Consider the following 16343-nt stretch of genomic DNA (forward strand, 5'->3'; position numbering starts at 1 on the left):
GGGAAAGATTCAAGGTGAATATTTAACTCTGGTTTACTTTTCTCAATATTGAATTTTTCTCTGGGACTTATACACAGTACCATTAGTTGCAGAATAATCTAATTAATCCATTTGGTCTCACTTGTGAAACTGCTAAGCGTATCCGTAACACAAATTGAATACTACATTTTACATTGCAAGATTTGTTTAAATTTTATTTTAAATTACCACTAATACAATTTTAAAACGAGAAATTAGCATGTCAAATGTAAGATCCCCCCCTCTTAAGTTGAACCAAATAAAAGTTTCTGCAATAAATAAATACTTAAAGACATTTAGTCTGTGTGGAAAAAGAGGAGGTGAGAGAATAGTGGGGGGATGGGAGAGGGGAAAGGGAGGCTAGAGATGTGAGGAAATATTTAATTTTAAAACAACTTTTCAAAAAAAGGCAAAAATGACAAGACAAATCTAAAAATTACAAAACCCCTGCTTACTTTTTTGGTTTTCTGGAAGTAGAGTTCAGGAAAAGCATGAAACCAGTATGCCAACTGTGATATGTAGAAAAACTTCATCTGAAATCTGTTTAACACAAAAAAGTAGAACATATCGTTTAAAGCACAACATCTTTAAAGAATAAAGTAAAAACAAACACTGGAAATCAGGACATGCTAAGTAGCTACCTTTGTGTTACCATTTCAGGTCCCCTTACAATACTTCCTGTACTTTACTCTGCAGTAGCCCCCTTCCCCTGCCCCCCAGGGTCTCCCCACCATCAGTCAGTTCTTCTGGACTAAATAGCAGAAGCAAAGACATGATCCACAGAACCCTGGGAGCAACCAAGCAAGCTACGAGGAAACAGAGCCCCTTGCCTATGAGTGAGTGAGTACTGATGAGTGTGCCTGTTAGCTACTGAAAATATGCGGAACATGTCTCTGAGGGAATCAAATCACACATCTGTAAGGGTTCCTCGAAAGGGAAGTAGGAAGGGCAAAAAGATGGTGAAGAAGTGAAGGTGCACAGATTCACCAGCACTGGAAACTGAGACAATCCCAATTACAAACAACCTCTGGATTTTTCCTTAGGGAAACATGGTAACTCTACCTGGTTGAGACACTTGAGAACCCCTAATAAATGGAAGCAAACTCGGATTCAAGAGAGGAATAAGGCACGGAAGGGCTCCCAGGAAACACATTCTCATCAATCTAAAGTCCACAGTCTCTTCACGCCACACCCCTCTAGACCTCCTCTTTCTGCATTCCCTCCCCATCTCCTCCAGAGGTCTAAAGTGGAAAACATAAAGCCTATCTGAATAATTCTGTAGGGAGAGAGGGGAAGGAGGACAGAGAAGGGGAGAAAATACAGTCCCACATAATATGATGTTTATATCCCCATTCTACAAAAGTTCATTGAATTAATACATTTTTTAAAAGTTAGAATGGCTCAGCAGAATATGGTAATACTGTAGGTCATGTTACTCTCTTCATATCTTTTTCTCCAATTCTCCCATCACAATGCATCCACTGACTACTGCCTAGATGATAAGCCCCTACAGCTGGCACAGCAAAGGATATGAACAGAGACAATTCCTTCTGCTGTCAATTACATACAGTCTTGGTGGGCATGGGCACAACATAAGACTGACTTACATAAATGAGACAGTTACAGAGCAGCCAAGACAATGTATAAATATAAAATACTGCACAACAAAATGAAAAAGTCTGGAAAGCAGAAGCCCACATAGGCTAAAGGAGCAAGGAAAACATGGAACAGACGTTTTAGAACTGGGCTTGAAGAATGAGTAACTTAGCTAGCTGACTTGGCGACCCCTGAGCTTCTTATAGCACACTGTACAGAAACCTTGGGGGCCAAAAAAGTGAGTCTCTATCCTCAAGCTTATAGTGTAAGAGAGAAGAAATGGAAGAAAAGAGACTAGGGTAAAGAAAAGGAGCAAAAGTGTGTAGACGATCGGGCAGGAATGAGGAGAAAAGATGAGGGAAAAGAAGACAGAGGACTAAATTAGGATTACCATTAAAATCAGCTAATTTAAAAAAAAAAAAAAAATCAGTTTTCTTTAGGTAACAGACATACTGAAAAGACTATATGCATAATAAAAGCACAGAGCAGTTTTTTGTTCTTATAGCAGTGTGATTGCCAAAGACATACTTATTGTATGAATTTGCCTCAGGTCTTAAAAGAGAGTAACAAACAAATCCTGCTTAAAGACATGACCATGGCCCTTAAGTGAGAAAAGTCTACTAAAAATGACTTACGTCATCAGGTTATGGGGATAAGCCCTCCACAAAATAGTCGGGTCTGAGATGTAGTTTTCCTAAGAGAGAAGATACAAAAATTAGCCTAATGAGCATGTAAATTCCTTAGAAAATAAGACAGTATTTTCATTTCTTGCACATTTACAACTCTCCATTTCAAGTTCCAAAGGGTCCACGGAAGTCAAACATTTTAGATGTTTTAGTTATTTTTCATTCAGTCGAACTGCTTACTTTAGTGATGTGAAAATCAATGAGTGATGTGAAGTTCAAAAAGACATACTTCCTGGCTTTTGAAATTCTTTCAATCCAGGAGAGTAAAAAAGACACATATGCAAACACAACCAAAAAACAGGAATGGCACATAACAGTCATCAAGAATGAATTTTTTCTCGGGGTAATCAAAGAAAGGGTTCCAAAAGAGGGGGCACCTGACAGGAGACAGAGGAGCAAGGTGCTGCCAAGTTTTATAAGATGATGTCCGCAGAAGGAGAAGGAAACAGCAGCCCACTCCAGTATTCTTGCCTGGAGAATCCCATGGACGGAGGTGCCTGGCGGGCTGCACTCCATGGGGTCGCAAGAGTCAGACATGACTGAAGTAACTTAGCATGCATGCATGCATGCATGTCCACATAATAACCATGTCTTTTTCTTAGATAACCAGATCTGTTTAGTGAGAATTATCACATATGTATATATAGAAAAAACTGAAGCAACTTACCCTTAATACCTATTGAGGTTTTAAACACATTTGTTTTTTTAAAACTGTGTAAGACAGAATTTGTGTACATCAATAATAAAAAAATTTTTCTGAGTATATAAGATAGATTTTAAGCTGAATTTTATATTCATCTATAAAGTATCACTAAAGCAGCAGTTTACAATGAAACAAGCACTGGACTTGAAAAGCTGAGTTTTGGTCTGTCTCCAACTGTGTCATACCCTGGAAAATTCACTTGGCCTATTTATTCATCTCTAGTATACATGCAACCTTGTGAAAGTATCACTGATAACTCACCCTTTCTGCTAATACAGAGCCACTTGCAAATGACTACAAGATATGAAGACAACATTCAGATCGACTAAAACTGAGTAAGGCTTTCTGGAACACTGAACATAGTTGGCAATTTTTGCTGTATAAAAACTTAAATAGAGGCTTACTGATGAAACCTGATTTATACTAGTTCAACAGCAGAACTCCTAATCCTAGATAAGAACAACAACAGAAGAGGAATTTTTCTAAGGTTCAGGGTTTGCTTATGAATGCTAAAAATAGGACATCATTTCCTGTTCTGAGTACATAATTAAATACTCTGAGAGATGAGAATTTAAGCATAGTACATACTTACAGATACGAGAATGAATGTGCCCCAAATACAAGAAAACAGGTAGAATGCACTAAGCTGACCAGATTCATTAAACTTGCTGTGTTTCGTTTTGGAGAAATGCATTCGCCTGTTAATTTTCTAAAAATAAAAACAATTGTTAATTTAAGATTATAAAAATGTATTTAACATAACTATAATGGTATGGAGAGCTAGTATGTTACAAAGTATAGATTTCTAAGATTGTATACTTACATCCAACACATATTCTTGAATTATGGCATGAATAATTATCGCCACTAGCATGTAGAAGAAAACTGTAGCCAAATCTTTGATACCATAGTAATAAAGGAACGCTGATTCAGTAGCTTGTTCTTCTGAAGGCCAAAACAACAGGACACACACACACACAAAAATATACATAAGATTATAAAAACAGCACTAAGTACAACACAGTTATGGAAACAAACAAAAGAAGACTAATCTAATAAATAAGTTTATAGAAACATCACGGAATATGCTTTTGGACACCTTGAGTCTTAGCAGCAATGTAAACTGAGATTACCTATAAGTCTAAAGTTTCAGAAATTACTTACAAAGACTTGACACAGGTTAGTTACAGCCATTAAAGATCAGAACACGGGGTGGGGGAGGCCACATTCAGACCCCTGGATATCCCAGGGGTAGAGCAGGTTATATTTCGGTTATATTAAAGTAAGTTATACTTAGCCCATTTGCCTGTGTTTTCATGGAACTTTTGAAACTTTCAACTTTCTAACTCTATTTTTCAAACTAGATACCGTATTTATGATTCTGATAGAAAAGCTGACTTTGATTTGATTTAGTTTTGAACTCTAAGCAGGGGAGACAGAAGCAACTGCTGCAGTTGTTTTCAGTCTTTAAAACTGCTAATTTTCCAGAACAAGACTTAAGCAAATACTTGTGAGTTGATAAAAGAGCTTTGTTCTTCTCTGGCATACTCAAATTTCTAAACAACTCTGTGGTTTTCAGTAATCTGATATCTAAATTACTAAACCAAATATTTACAAAATGATAAAACTGAACAAAAACCCAACTCCATGTTGTGTAATTTATCTTACATTCTAAATAGAGAGACTGGGGACAAATTTACTGCCTGAACATGTTATCTTGTTAAGTGAATATCCCACCCCTCATCCATGCTAATTAATTACATTCCTATATTCAACTATAATCAATTTTCAATAACAACTTGATTCTCACCTAGCATAATCTAGAAAAAATTTTTGAAATAAAACCTAAAAATGTAGTTTGGATGCTATTCCCAAGATATCTCTTAGAGCTTACTGTCACTCTCTCATCAAAATAACTGATAGAATGGTAGAGCACAACCAATAAGCAACGATAAAATGGGCTTGCTGCTGCTGCTGCTGCTAAGTCGCGTCCAACTCTGTGCGACCCCATAGACGGCAGCCCACCAGGCTTCCTGTCCCTGGGATTCTCCAGGCAAGAACACTGGAGTGGGCTGCCATTTCCTTCTCCAATGCATGAAAGTGAAAAGTGAAAGTGAAGCCGCTCAGTCGAGTCGGACTCCTAGTGACCCCATGGACTGCAGCCCACCAGGCTCCTCCATCCATGGGATTTTCCAGGCAAGAGTACTGGAGTGGGGTGCCATTGCCTTCTCCAAAATGGGCTTAAGAGGGTTGTTATTACAGTTCCCAAACAGAACTCATAAGTCAAAAAAACTGAACCTGAACATTGGGCCTTTAGAAACCTTGACTCAACAACGACACTTCAGACAAATGCAAAATATCTATTCTTAGGATTTTTCTTATGAAAAGATCAGAGGGAAGAGAAGGACAAAAAAAAAAAAAAAAAAAAAAACCCACAAAAACCCTGTTCTTCCATGGAATTTCAAGCCCACTTACAAAAGTACACAGTAAACATTAAACACATAAAAACTGATTTTCATACAGGGTGAGGTCAACCCAAAACATCAGATCTTGCATTATGACAAAATCATCAAGAATAATATTCATTCTCATCATGAATGAGATCTGTGAAGATAATGAAGAACCTAGCGTTCACAGAAATTTCCAAATCTGCCCAGATGAACTCTTCTACTTAACAAGAAAATTCCAAAAGAAAACACCTACCTGTGGCAGGGAGGGTAACATTGTACTGAAGAGTAACAAAAATGATAGAAACTTTTGCTGTTATCTGGAAAGAAAAAAAAGATCAGGTCAATTTGTGACTCTCTCCCAAAGAGCAACTCCAGGGGAAAAAACATTTCAAGTTCTGTCCCTACATCTAAGAACCAAGGAGGGCCCCCCAGGAACTGGGACTTGCACCTGGACAGGCACAACTGGAATCCCCCCTCGCCAAGGAGCTTGAAGTTAACTTAATTCACCAGAGCAGTCTGCAATTTAGGTGGGATTGTGCAATCCACTTCTAACTTTAAGATTTCAAAAAAGAGATACTGCAGTTCCAGTAAACAGTGTTTTTGATAAATAATGTTTCTCTCTCTACCTGTACAATGAACACAAAATTGCCATCAAGAAAAATTTTAAATGTAAATTAATGAAAGAAAAGGGAGCACTGTTACCAGGACGAAAACGGACCAAAGGCAGGGTCTGTGGCATGTGTGTTAATCTCCCACACACATGGCATAGATACACGGTCAATAAATGTTTAACTGACCTGACGACTGGTACAAGCAAAGTGGTCACAACAGAAAAATGGAACACTTACTCAATATTTATAGGCACCAAGCACTATACCAGGCAAGAAATGATAACAGAGATGAATGATATGATCCAGACGACTAGAAACTTATTTGGGTTTTGGAAGAAACAAATGGTTATAATACCAAAGAATCAGAGCCAACAGGAACCGAGGAGAAACAATGCATTTTTTTTTGTTTTTGATTTCTTCCTGGGGTGAGGAGTGAGGTTCTGTTTTCTTCTGGAGGTGAGGAAAGGCTCTGCAGGAGATGTGGTGCCTGAGCAGCTCCTGCTGGCAAAGAAAACTTCCCTCTCAGGGGATGGAAAGGACAGCCCAGGTAGGAAAAAGGGAAGCGCAAAGGTCAAGAAGCTGGAACCAGGAGGTCAGGCGTAACAGGTGGACATGAGGAAGGGCCTAGTGTGCTGATCTAAGTAGTGTAGACTTTATTTTAGCCTGACCAGACAATTTGAGGAGAGGGAGTTACTGGTATTTAGAGAGACGTCTGACTGTGGCCCAGCGCTGGCCCCCCAAGTCACCCTCAGATCCACACTCCAGCTGGCAACCAGAATCTTGCCCTCCATCAGATGATCACACTCCCCAGGCCCGCCCACCCTTCCTCCACCCACCCCCGAAGGTCCTCCAGTTGAGTCCCATTCTTTGCAGGATGAGAACAAACTCCAGGGTCTGGCCCTGCCTCCTGCACTCCTCCCACCCAGGGCTCTGTGCGCATCTGAAACACTGCTGGAAAACCCTCTCCAATTGGTCTCAGGTCAACTACATCGTTTCAAGGAAGCCTTCCCTGCCTTTTAGGATAGGTCATTTCCTTTGTTAGACGGCCTCAGAGACCTGGGTTCCATTCTTACAAAATGCACACTCTCGGCGTGGTGATATTCATACTGCTGTTACCCATCACAGTAACCTCTGTAAAAGCCAGGACTATGCTGATTTCTGTTCATCACTAGAAGCTCAAAGTCAAGCAGGGTGTGTGGCATTTATTCAGTGATTGATCAATATTACTAAATAAGTATCAGACAAAAATAATTTGGAGTAAGGAGGCAAGTCAAGTATGAGAGAAACCCCATGAAAGCTAATAAGGCTTGCACTAAGGCAGTGGTGGTAGAAGAGAGATGGAACTTTTGAGGCAGAATAAGGTTAGTGGAGGTGATGGAATTCCATTTGAGCTATTTCAAATCCTAAAAGATTTGACGATGCTGTGAAAGTGCTGCACTCAATATGTCAGCAAATTTGGAAAACTCATCAGTGGCCACGGGACTGGAAAAGGTCAGTTTTCATTCCAATCCCAAAGAAAGGCAATTCCAAAGAACTGCACTCATCTCACATTCTAGTTAAGTAAGGCTCAAATTTCTCCAAGCCAGGCTTCAGCAATATGTGTACCATGAACTTCCAGATGTTCAAGCTGGTTTTAGAAAAGGCAGAGGAACCAGAGATCAAATTGCCAACATCTGCTGGATCATCGAAAAAGCAAGAGAGTTCCAGAAAAACATCTATTTCTGCTTTATTGACTGCCAAAGCCTTTGACTGTGTGGATCACAATAAACTGTGGAAAATTCTGAGAGATGGGAATACCAGATTACCTGACCTGCCTCTTGAGAAACCTGTATGCAGGTCAGGAAGCAACAGTTAGAACTGGACATGGAACAACAGACTGATTCCAAATAGGAAAAGGAGTCCGTCAAGGCTGCATATTGTCACCCTGCTTATTTAACTTCTATGCAGAGGACATCATGAGAAATGCTGGGCTGGATGAAGCACAAGCTGGAATCAAGACTGCTGGGAGATGGTTTGGGAGAATGGCATTGAAACATGTATATTATCGTATGTGAAACGGATCGCCAGTCCAGGTTCGATGCATGATACCGGGTGCTCGGGGCTGGTGCACTGGGATGACCCAGAGGGATGGGATGGGGCGGGAGGTAGGAGAGGGGTTCAGGATGGGGAACACATGTACACCCGTGGCGGATTCATGTCAATGTATGGCAAAACCAATACAATATTGTAAAGTAATTAGCCTCCAAAAAAAAAAAAAAAGATTGCTGGGAGAAATATCAATAACCTCAAATATGCAGATGACATCACCGTTATGGCAGAAAGCGAAGAAGAACTAAAGAGCCTGTTGATGAAAGTGAAAGAGGAGAGGGAAAAAGTTGGCTTAAAGCTCAACATGCTTTTGAAAACTAAGATCATGGCATCCAGTCCCATCACTTCATGGCAAACAGATGGGGAAACAGTGGAAACAGTTGCTGAGTTTATTTTTTTGGGCTCCAAAATCACTGCAGATAGTGATTGCAGCCATGAAATTAAAAGATGCTTACTCCTTGGAAGGAAAGTTAAGACCAACCTAGATAGCATATTAAAAAGCAGAGACATTAATTTGCCAACAAAGGTCCATCTAGTCAAGGCTATGGTTTTTCCAGTGGTCTTGTATGGACGTGAGAGTTGGACTATAAAGAAAGCTGAGTGCCCAAGAATTGATACTTTTGAACTGTGGTGCTGGAGAAGACTCTTGAGAGGGAAAGAGGAGAAAGGGACAATAGAGGATGAGATGGTTGGGATCCAACCAGTCTATCCTAAAGGAGATCGGTCCTGGGTGTTCACTGGAAGGACTGATGTTGAAGCTGAAACTCCAATACTTTGGCCACCTGATGTGAAGAGCTGACTCATTGGAAAAGACCCTGATGCTGGGAAAGATTGAGGGCAGGAGAGGGGGACGACAGAGGATGAGATGGTTGGATGGTATCACTGACTCAATCCACGTGAGTTTGGGTAAGCTCCGGGAGTTGGTGATGGACAGGGAGGCCTGGCGTGCTGCAGTTCATGGGGTCGCAGAGAGTCGGACATGACTGAGTGACTGAACTGACTGAAAGTTTGTTAAGCAGGAGGGAAGAATCAGAGATCATGTACTGATGCTTCAACAAGTAGGTGAAAAAAAATACTATTAATAAAAATGGGGAATACCGGAGGAACAACAGGTTTTAGGGAAAGAGTAGTTTTCAGTAAACTTAGATTTCTTTGAGATGTGCAGGTGGAAAGACCAACAGGCAGGTGAGGCCCACTCCTGGAGCTCTGCAGGGAGGGCCAGGCTCCAGGATTTTTGGACGTCTCTCTTTACAGAGAATAGACAGTACACAGTGGAGGCTGTGGAAATATAGAGAGTGTACAGGACTTGATGAGAAGCAGGACAAATCAGAACCATGGAGAGGGCAGAGAAAGGCTGGTGGGGAAATAACAAGAAATGATCAGAGAGAAACAGCAGAGAATGAAGAGAGCTGGATACCCCAAAAGCCAGAGGGGAAACATTTCAGGACGGTGTGGACAATAAAGCCAAAGCTTCAACAGAGATGTGTTAGGAAAAGAGGACAGTGGACTGGACAATTTAAGAAGTCATCGGTGGTCACAGCTTTTGAGTGATTCCAACAGAGAGAGAGCGAAAGGCACATGACAGGGGTGTGGAGAGTCCAAAAGGATGAACACAGGGGTTCCCAGTGAGAGAAACCAGGTGAAGGCTTATGTTGTTTTATGATGGGAGGGACTGAGCTGGTGTGAGGGTGGTCAGGAAAGGGGCTAGGGAGAATTTAACATGTAAGGGCATAATGGACAGAAAGATCTGGTAGGGAATGAAACACAAGGATAGCTGCTATTGTTCAGTCATTAAGTCATGAGCGACTCCACAACCCCATGGACTGCAGCATGCCAGGCTTCCCTGTTCTTCACTATCTCCTGGAGTTTGCTCAGACTCTTGTCCATTGAGTCAGCGATCCCATCCAACCATCTCATCCTCTATTGTCCCCTTCTCCTCTTTCCCTCAATATTTCCCAGCATCAGGTGGCCAAAGTACTTCAGCTAAAGGTTAATCTTGAACTGTTTTCCTCTTACACTAAGCAGAAGGTAAAGACGATGGGACAGATATATTCCAAAGACAAGAAACTGAAGAAATTCTCTATGGTGAGGAGGGGAAGCAATGTTATCCGTTAAGCACAGCTGGGGAATCCAATGAGTATTTTTATAGTTCCTTTAAGGAAAGGAGCTGGCCAGGGAGAAGTAAAAAGATCCCTGAGTATTACTCTTGTCTGAGGTCAGAAACCTTTGACTAGTAATATTATCTAGCAGCCCGAGTCCACGACTTTCTCTGACAACCCTGAGCGATCCACAAATGGGGAGGGAGGGAAAAGGCAGGTGCCAGGCTGGAACCACGGCTGGATATGTATAGGTCAAACAGGGAGAAAAACCAAGAGGGAAAGGGAGCTGAGGGCCTGGGGAGAGTGTGAACAGTGAAGTCTGCAGGGAGAAAAGCAAAGCAACGAGAGGCCACTATACTGGAGGAAAGGAAAGGGGACTAGGCCCCACCAAAGTCTGGACTAGACGGAGAGCCAGCAGGTGAGCAGCAGAGGTGGGGAGATGCACAACGTACAGGTTGTGGGGGGCTCTGCTATCCTGGAGTATTACAGGCCTGTGAGAGGAAGTCAGGGTAAGGCCCCTCCAGCGAGTTGCTGTGCTAGGTAGATACAGAAAGCCACTTGACTAGAAGAGGCCAGTAAGGCTTTTCTGTATTACATTCTAGGTCATTCACACGAATACACTACAGCAGAGCGATGACATGTGTTTCCAGGGTAACACTGCTTTTCTGCAATTCTTTTAAATAAAGTTGATGACTAAATTTAATGCTTTAATATCTTGTTTAGATTTCATATACAAACATACAAACACACTTTGCATCTCTGTTTCTAGTTTAAAATATGAGGGCATCACTACTGTAGCTGAAAAAACTTCTAAGTTTTTTTAAACAAATGACAAGGGAAATTCTTCAAACATAAATTTAATATCAAATTCCCAAAGCAACAAAAATTAGATTATCCTTTCATGCTAGGCTTCCAAATAAAATTAAAATCTGGCTTCCAGCTAGCTTAGCATGTGACAGTATGTAGAATAATAAGAAGAAAAATACAAACCACACACCCTACAAAAGTTTATAGGAAATTTTTTTTAAAAAAAGAAGAAAAATTAAACCAATAATCATGCTTTTAGCCATTTCCAGGCCTCCTAAGTGTCATATCCCAGCCAACACTGTTTTAGTTAAACTAATATTACAGTTGATCAATAATAAGACAAATTAGTTGGAATAAAATATGCTACAGAAATACATGGGCTGCTCAGGTGGCGCAGTGGTGAAGAATCCTCCTGTAGATGCATAAGATGCAAGAGACAAGGGTTCAGTCCTTGGGTCGGGAAGATCCCCTGGAGAAGGAAATGGCAACTGGCTCCAGTATTCTTGTCTGGAAAATCCCATGAACAGAGGAGCCTGGAGCACTACAGTCCATGGGGTCACAAAGAGTCAGACACGCTGAGCATGCACACACAAGAAATATATAATGCATTCAAAAGTAAAAATAACCGAGTTTATGACAATTTGGGACATTTGAGGTACTGCTTTCCATTTATAAGAAAAATATGAGACTTATTCAGATATATCTTAAACCATGATGCTTAATGAATTATTTAACTCAGCACTGATTAGAACTATCATGAATATCATAATATTTCTTTCACGGTCACCAGTGGGGGCTCGGTAGCTTGTCATACAGAAATGTTAACTACATTGTATTTGCTAGAGGAAGGAGTGACTACTACACAGACTGGATGCCTTAGAGATAAAGGCAGTTTCTGAATATTAAATCCCACTTCCTCACCAACATATAAAATTAAGTTCTTAAAAAAAAAGGAAAGAAAATGGTGGCATTAAGACAAGCCACACTTAAAAATAAAACAAACCTCCAAGTCTGTTCCATGATACTTGCAATTATAAAGGTCCCCCTAACCTGGCATGGCAAGAACAACCTGCACTCCTGAGTATGTGTAAAGTAACTCCCTTCCAGTAGATCTTCCTCGTGGAGACTCTTAACTCCTGCATCCTCGCTTTTGGAAAGCTTCTCAAGTATCCTTACATCTTCTAACTATTAAATTTTCCTCACTCCAATATGAAGTCATGAATTATATACCACGATTTGCAGTATGTGGACAGAAACTGACTATACTAAAAAATACGTAATTTCAAAATTCACAGAAATTTCTGAAAACACAAAGTTCCTTGTAAATTAAAGTCTTCCATTTCCCCCAAACTATTGCTTTATCAAGAATGAATGTGTGTGCTCAGTCGTGTCTGACTCTTTGCGACCCCATGGACTGTAGCTCGCTAGGCTCCTATGTCCATGTGATTTTCCAGGCAAGAATACTGGAGTGGGTTGCCATTTCCTAATCCAGGGGAATCTTCCCAACCCAGGATCGAACCTGAGTCTCCTGCGTATTCTGCATTGGCAGGTTGGTATATACAACTCTTTAGACGCTGTTAGAACCTTCTCTCACATAAAAAATCTGTCTTCTATTTTTTGACCTTGATAAATACCTAAGGAATAATGAGCTATCATTTATGGCATGTCTCCTGTAAGCTAAACTTTCAACTATGAATTATACAAATTAATTCTCAGAGTAATCCAATGAGCCCTATCTTACAGAAAAGGAAACAAGTTCGAGAAGTTAAATGACATGCCCTAGGTTACCAAGTTAGCAAGCAGTCAAGCCCTACCTAACTCCCTTTAGCTTCAGCATTTATACTGAGTCTTCATTTTGGCTAGTAATACATTATCTATTACTGCTTTGTCAATTTCACCATAAATCCTCTGACATTTTCTCAATATATTTACACAAAAGGCTAACAGTTCTGTTGCAAAAATATCAACTTCTCTATTATTCTAGCACAGATACTGTCATTCAATAACTACGTTAATGGTGAGATTCATCAGCAATTATTTTGAAAGCAGCAAAATGAACCAGTAAATTTTTTTCCCATGTGTAGTTAACACTCTTTTAAATCCTAAAACTTTAACATACGGCAAGAAAAAAGTCATGGGACATGCATGAACTTTCTTCTGTATACTACTTCAACATTCTTTTTTGCACTGACTTTAAAAACTTCTATTTAGATCTTTGTTGAGTCTATTTAAATTGATAAATTTTACAAATGTAAAGGTGAAAATCCCTTCACTGTTAAAAAAAAAAAATCATTGACGTGAGGAAGTTAACAGGTGGTGAACTTCCCTAGAAATGTGGTAAGAGAAAAAAGTTTACATAAAAACAAAGTCAAAACATTTTAGCGTCAGCATTTCTGATTTATATTCCATTTCATTCAAAACACTGCAAATACATTTTGCAGATATTACTCCTAAGTTATATCTTCAAAGTCAGCAATTTTTACCATGTGGAGATGAGTTATGGCAAGTTTTACAAAACTGTTCGATATAAGACCAAAGCAGAAGGTATATATATGTAAGTATAATATTCAGAAAGTGAGTACAAATGTTTAGTGTTGCATTTTTAATATCGTACATATTCATACAGTACTTTCTAAACCATGAGATGCCTTCATACCAGGCTATCTGATCCTTGCAAACAATGGCGGTGAGAAGAGCACACGTGGTATTTCCTTATACACAGAAGAAAAACTGAGGCTTACCCCTAGGTCATTCAGGTGGTAAGTAACTGCACAGGCCCAGCCTGAAATGAACTATATGACATGTTAGTTCCCTTCTACCTCCCCATTTAGGAATACTCACTGCCTCCTTAACTGTGGACTAAGTGGGCAAAAATGACACTATCAAGAATTTAGAAAAAAACCAAACTATATCTAGATCAAGAAAAAGCCCATTTGAAGATGAGCAGTAAGTCTGAAAATATTTTAAGTATTAAAATATTCAATTTCTAATAATAACATTTAGAAGAGCCACACAGGCTCTATTTTAACAATTTAGTCATCTTTTGGTCACTGGCAGTCTCATTCCATTAGTTTTTCTTAAGAGTTTTTTTTTTTTTTTTAATTTAACTGTTTATTTAATTATTTGTGAGTTGGAAGCAGGATTTCTTGTCTTTTATTGGATACTGTTCACACTGAACTGCATATGAAACTCTTTACTGCTCTGTCTATATTTTGCTAACATTTTTATTGGAGCACAGCTGCTAACAATGTTGTGTTACTTTCTACTGTATTGGTAAAGTGAGTCAACTATACATACCCATACATCGCCTTTTTTTGGATTTCTTTCTCATTTAGGTAACCACAGAGCACTGGGTGGAGAAGGCAATGGCACCCCACTCCAGGACTCTTGCCTGGAAAATCCCATGGACAGAGGAGCCTGGTAGGCTATAGTCCATGGGGTCGTGAAGAGTCGGACACGACTGAGCAACTTCACTTTCACTTTTCGCTTTCAGGCACTGGAGAAGGAGATGGCAGCCCACTCCAGTGCTCTTGCCTGGAGAATCCCAGGGACGGCGGAGCCTGGTGGACTGCCGTCTATGGGGTCGCACAGAGTCGGACACGACTGAAGCGACTTAGCAGCAGCAGCAGAGCACTGGGCAGGGTTCCCTGAGCTACCCCAGTAGTCAAGAATTCTTAATGTCACTCATTAAACAAGTATTTTGTAAGCACTTCCTAAATGCTGGGATATATTCTAGGCGCTGGAAATTAAGAAAAACAAAACAAAAAAAACTGTGCCTTCACTGAGGTTACATTCCAGGAGGGAGACAATAAATAAGTAAAATAATGAGTGTATTTGGTGGGGGCTCTGGAGCTACAGAGAAAAAGTTAAAAAGGTAAAGAGGATAAGGAACGGGCGTGTGTTTTGGGGAGCGAGGGAAAGGAAGCCGTAGGATGTTACCCGTTCACCTGGCAAAGTTTATTACCCACATTCAACAGCTGTTAAGTAAGTCATCACGATACGCGCTACGTGGGAAGAGAATTTACACACTCCTGACATTTCCATCCTCTCCTACTTCAAGAAACAAAAAGAAAATTATTCGACTCCTCGGCACTGCTGCTCTGTACCCCGATTTCTGTATCAGACCTTGTTTCTCTAAGGAGAGAGTAAGCGCGGGGCGGAAAAAAAAAAAAAAAAAGTTCGATCACTGGTAACAATACCAGTTTGGGAGACCGAAGTTCTTAATCGGGTGGGTGATCCTGCGGCGATCGCTCCCTGCCCCGTGTGGCCACCGCCCTTCCAGCGGGCAGTCGGCGCCCGGCTCCGTCGGTTTGCCCCCCAAACCCCGCGAGGCCGCGGCCCCCGGGTCTCCCCGGCCCCCAGCGGCCTGGCCTGCCGGCCGGCCATTCCCCAGCCCGCCCACTGCCCACAGCCAGCTCGGCGCGCAGGGGCCGCCCCCGCAGCCCGCCGGCCCCTCGCCGGCTGCCACGTAACCCTTCGCGGGAACCAGGAACTGCGCGGCCGGCGGGAGGGGGCGGTGTGCGTGGTGGCCGAGGGGGCGACGCGGCGGCCCCGGCCCCTGCGGGCGGGCGGCGGCCAGGCCCCCGGGGCTCCGCAGCCCCAGGCCAGCGCCGGGCGGGGCGGGCCCGCTCTTTGGGGGCCGAGGGGCCGGCACCTCCCCCCTACCCCGGCCAGGGTCCCCCCGCGGTCCCGAACCGAGGGGCTGAGCTGGAAGCCCGGGCCGGCGGCGGGCGGGCGGTTGGGGCGGGCTGGGCTCACCTCGAACATGAGCCCCAGCAGGAAGACCATCGCCACACAGGAGACGATGTCCGCGTGATTCTGCAGGACGAATTCGTGGCTCAGGACCGGGGGGTTCTTGCTGCTCTTCTTGCGAATCGCCATGGTGAAGCCGCCGCCCGTGCCTGCAGGTGCTCCGCCCCGGCTCCGCTTTCCCAGCTGCTCACCGACTCTCCGCCGCCGCCGCCGCCTCCCTCTGGCTGCACCTCACAGCCCCGCCGCTGCCGCTCGCTGGGGCTTCACTTCCCATCCCACAGCCAGTACGCAGCCGCCTGGGCCACCCGAAAAAAAAAAAAAAAAAGGCTAGCCCACGGCGGAAGCGAGCATGCGCATTGGGAGGGACGGCGCTCTCTAGTGCCGCGGCCGCTCTTGCGAGCCCACAGCGCCGCCTAGGGACTGGAGGCTGTCCGCCCGCGGCCCGGCTGGTGGAAGGAACCTGAGCGGTGCCCCGCCGGCTCCGCGCCGGGGCGGGGGTTGGGAGTCGTTTGAGGCGCGAGTTCCCTGCGCCC

At 42.5% G+C, this 16343-nt stretch overlaps 1 protein-coding gene across 2 annotated transcripts in view; it reads right to left on the reverse strand.

Moving 5' to 3' along the window:
• The window catches only part of TRAM1 (translocation associated membrane protein 1), a 33809-nt gene extending 17719 nt beyond the window's left edge, over window positions 1-16090 (reverse strand). The window contains exons 1-6 of one of the 2 annotated variants that reach the window (XM_055546242.1): window positions 15817-16090; window positions 5707-5770; window positions 3827-3945; window positions 3596-3712; window positions 2250-2308; window positions 474-558 (exon numbers count right to left, since the gene is read on the reverse strand). In XM_055546242.1, coding sequence (XP_055402217.1) covers window positions 474-558; window positions 2250-2308; window positions 3596-3712; window positions 3827-3945; window positions 5707-5770; window positions 15817-15939 — 567 coding nt within the window. In that variant the 5' untranslated portion in view covers window positions 15940-16090. Of the gene's footprint in view, window positions 1-473; window positions 559-2249; window positions 2309-3595; window positions 3713-3826; window positions 3949-5706; window positions 5771-15816 lie in introns of both variants that reach the window. The other variant, XM_055546241.1, reaches the window with a different exon arrangement.
• Window positions 16091-16343: the final 253 nt, after the last annotated feature.

Source organism: Bubalus kerabau, chromosome 14 (genome assembly GCF_029407905.1).
Source record: "Bubalus kerabau isolate K-KA32 ecotype Philippines breed swamp buffalo chromosome 14, PCC_UOA_SB_1v2, whole genome shotgun sequence".
Lineage (NCBI taxonomy): Eukaryota > Metazoa > Chordata > Mammalia > Artiodactyla > Bovidae > Bubalus > Bubalus kerabau.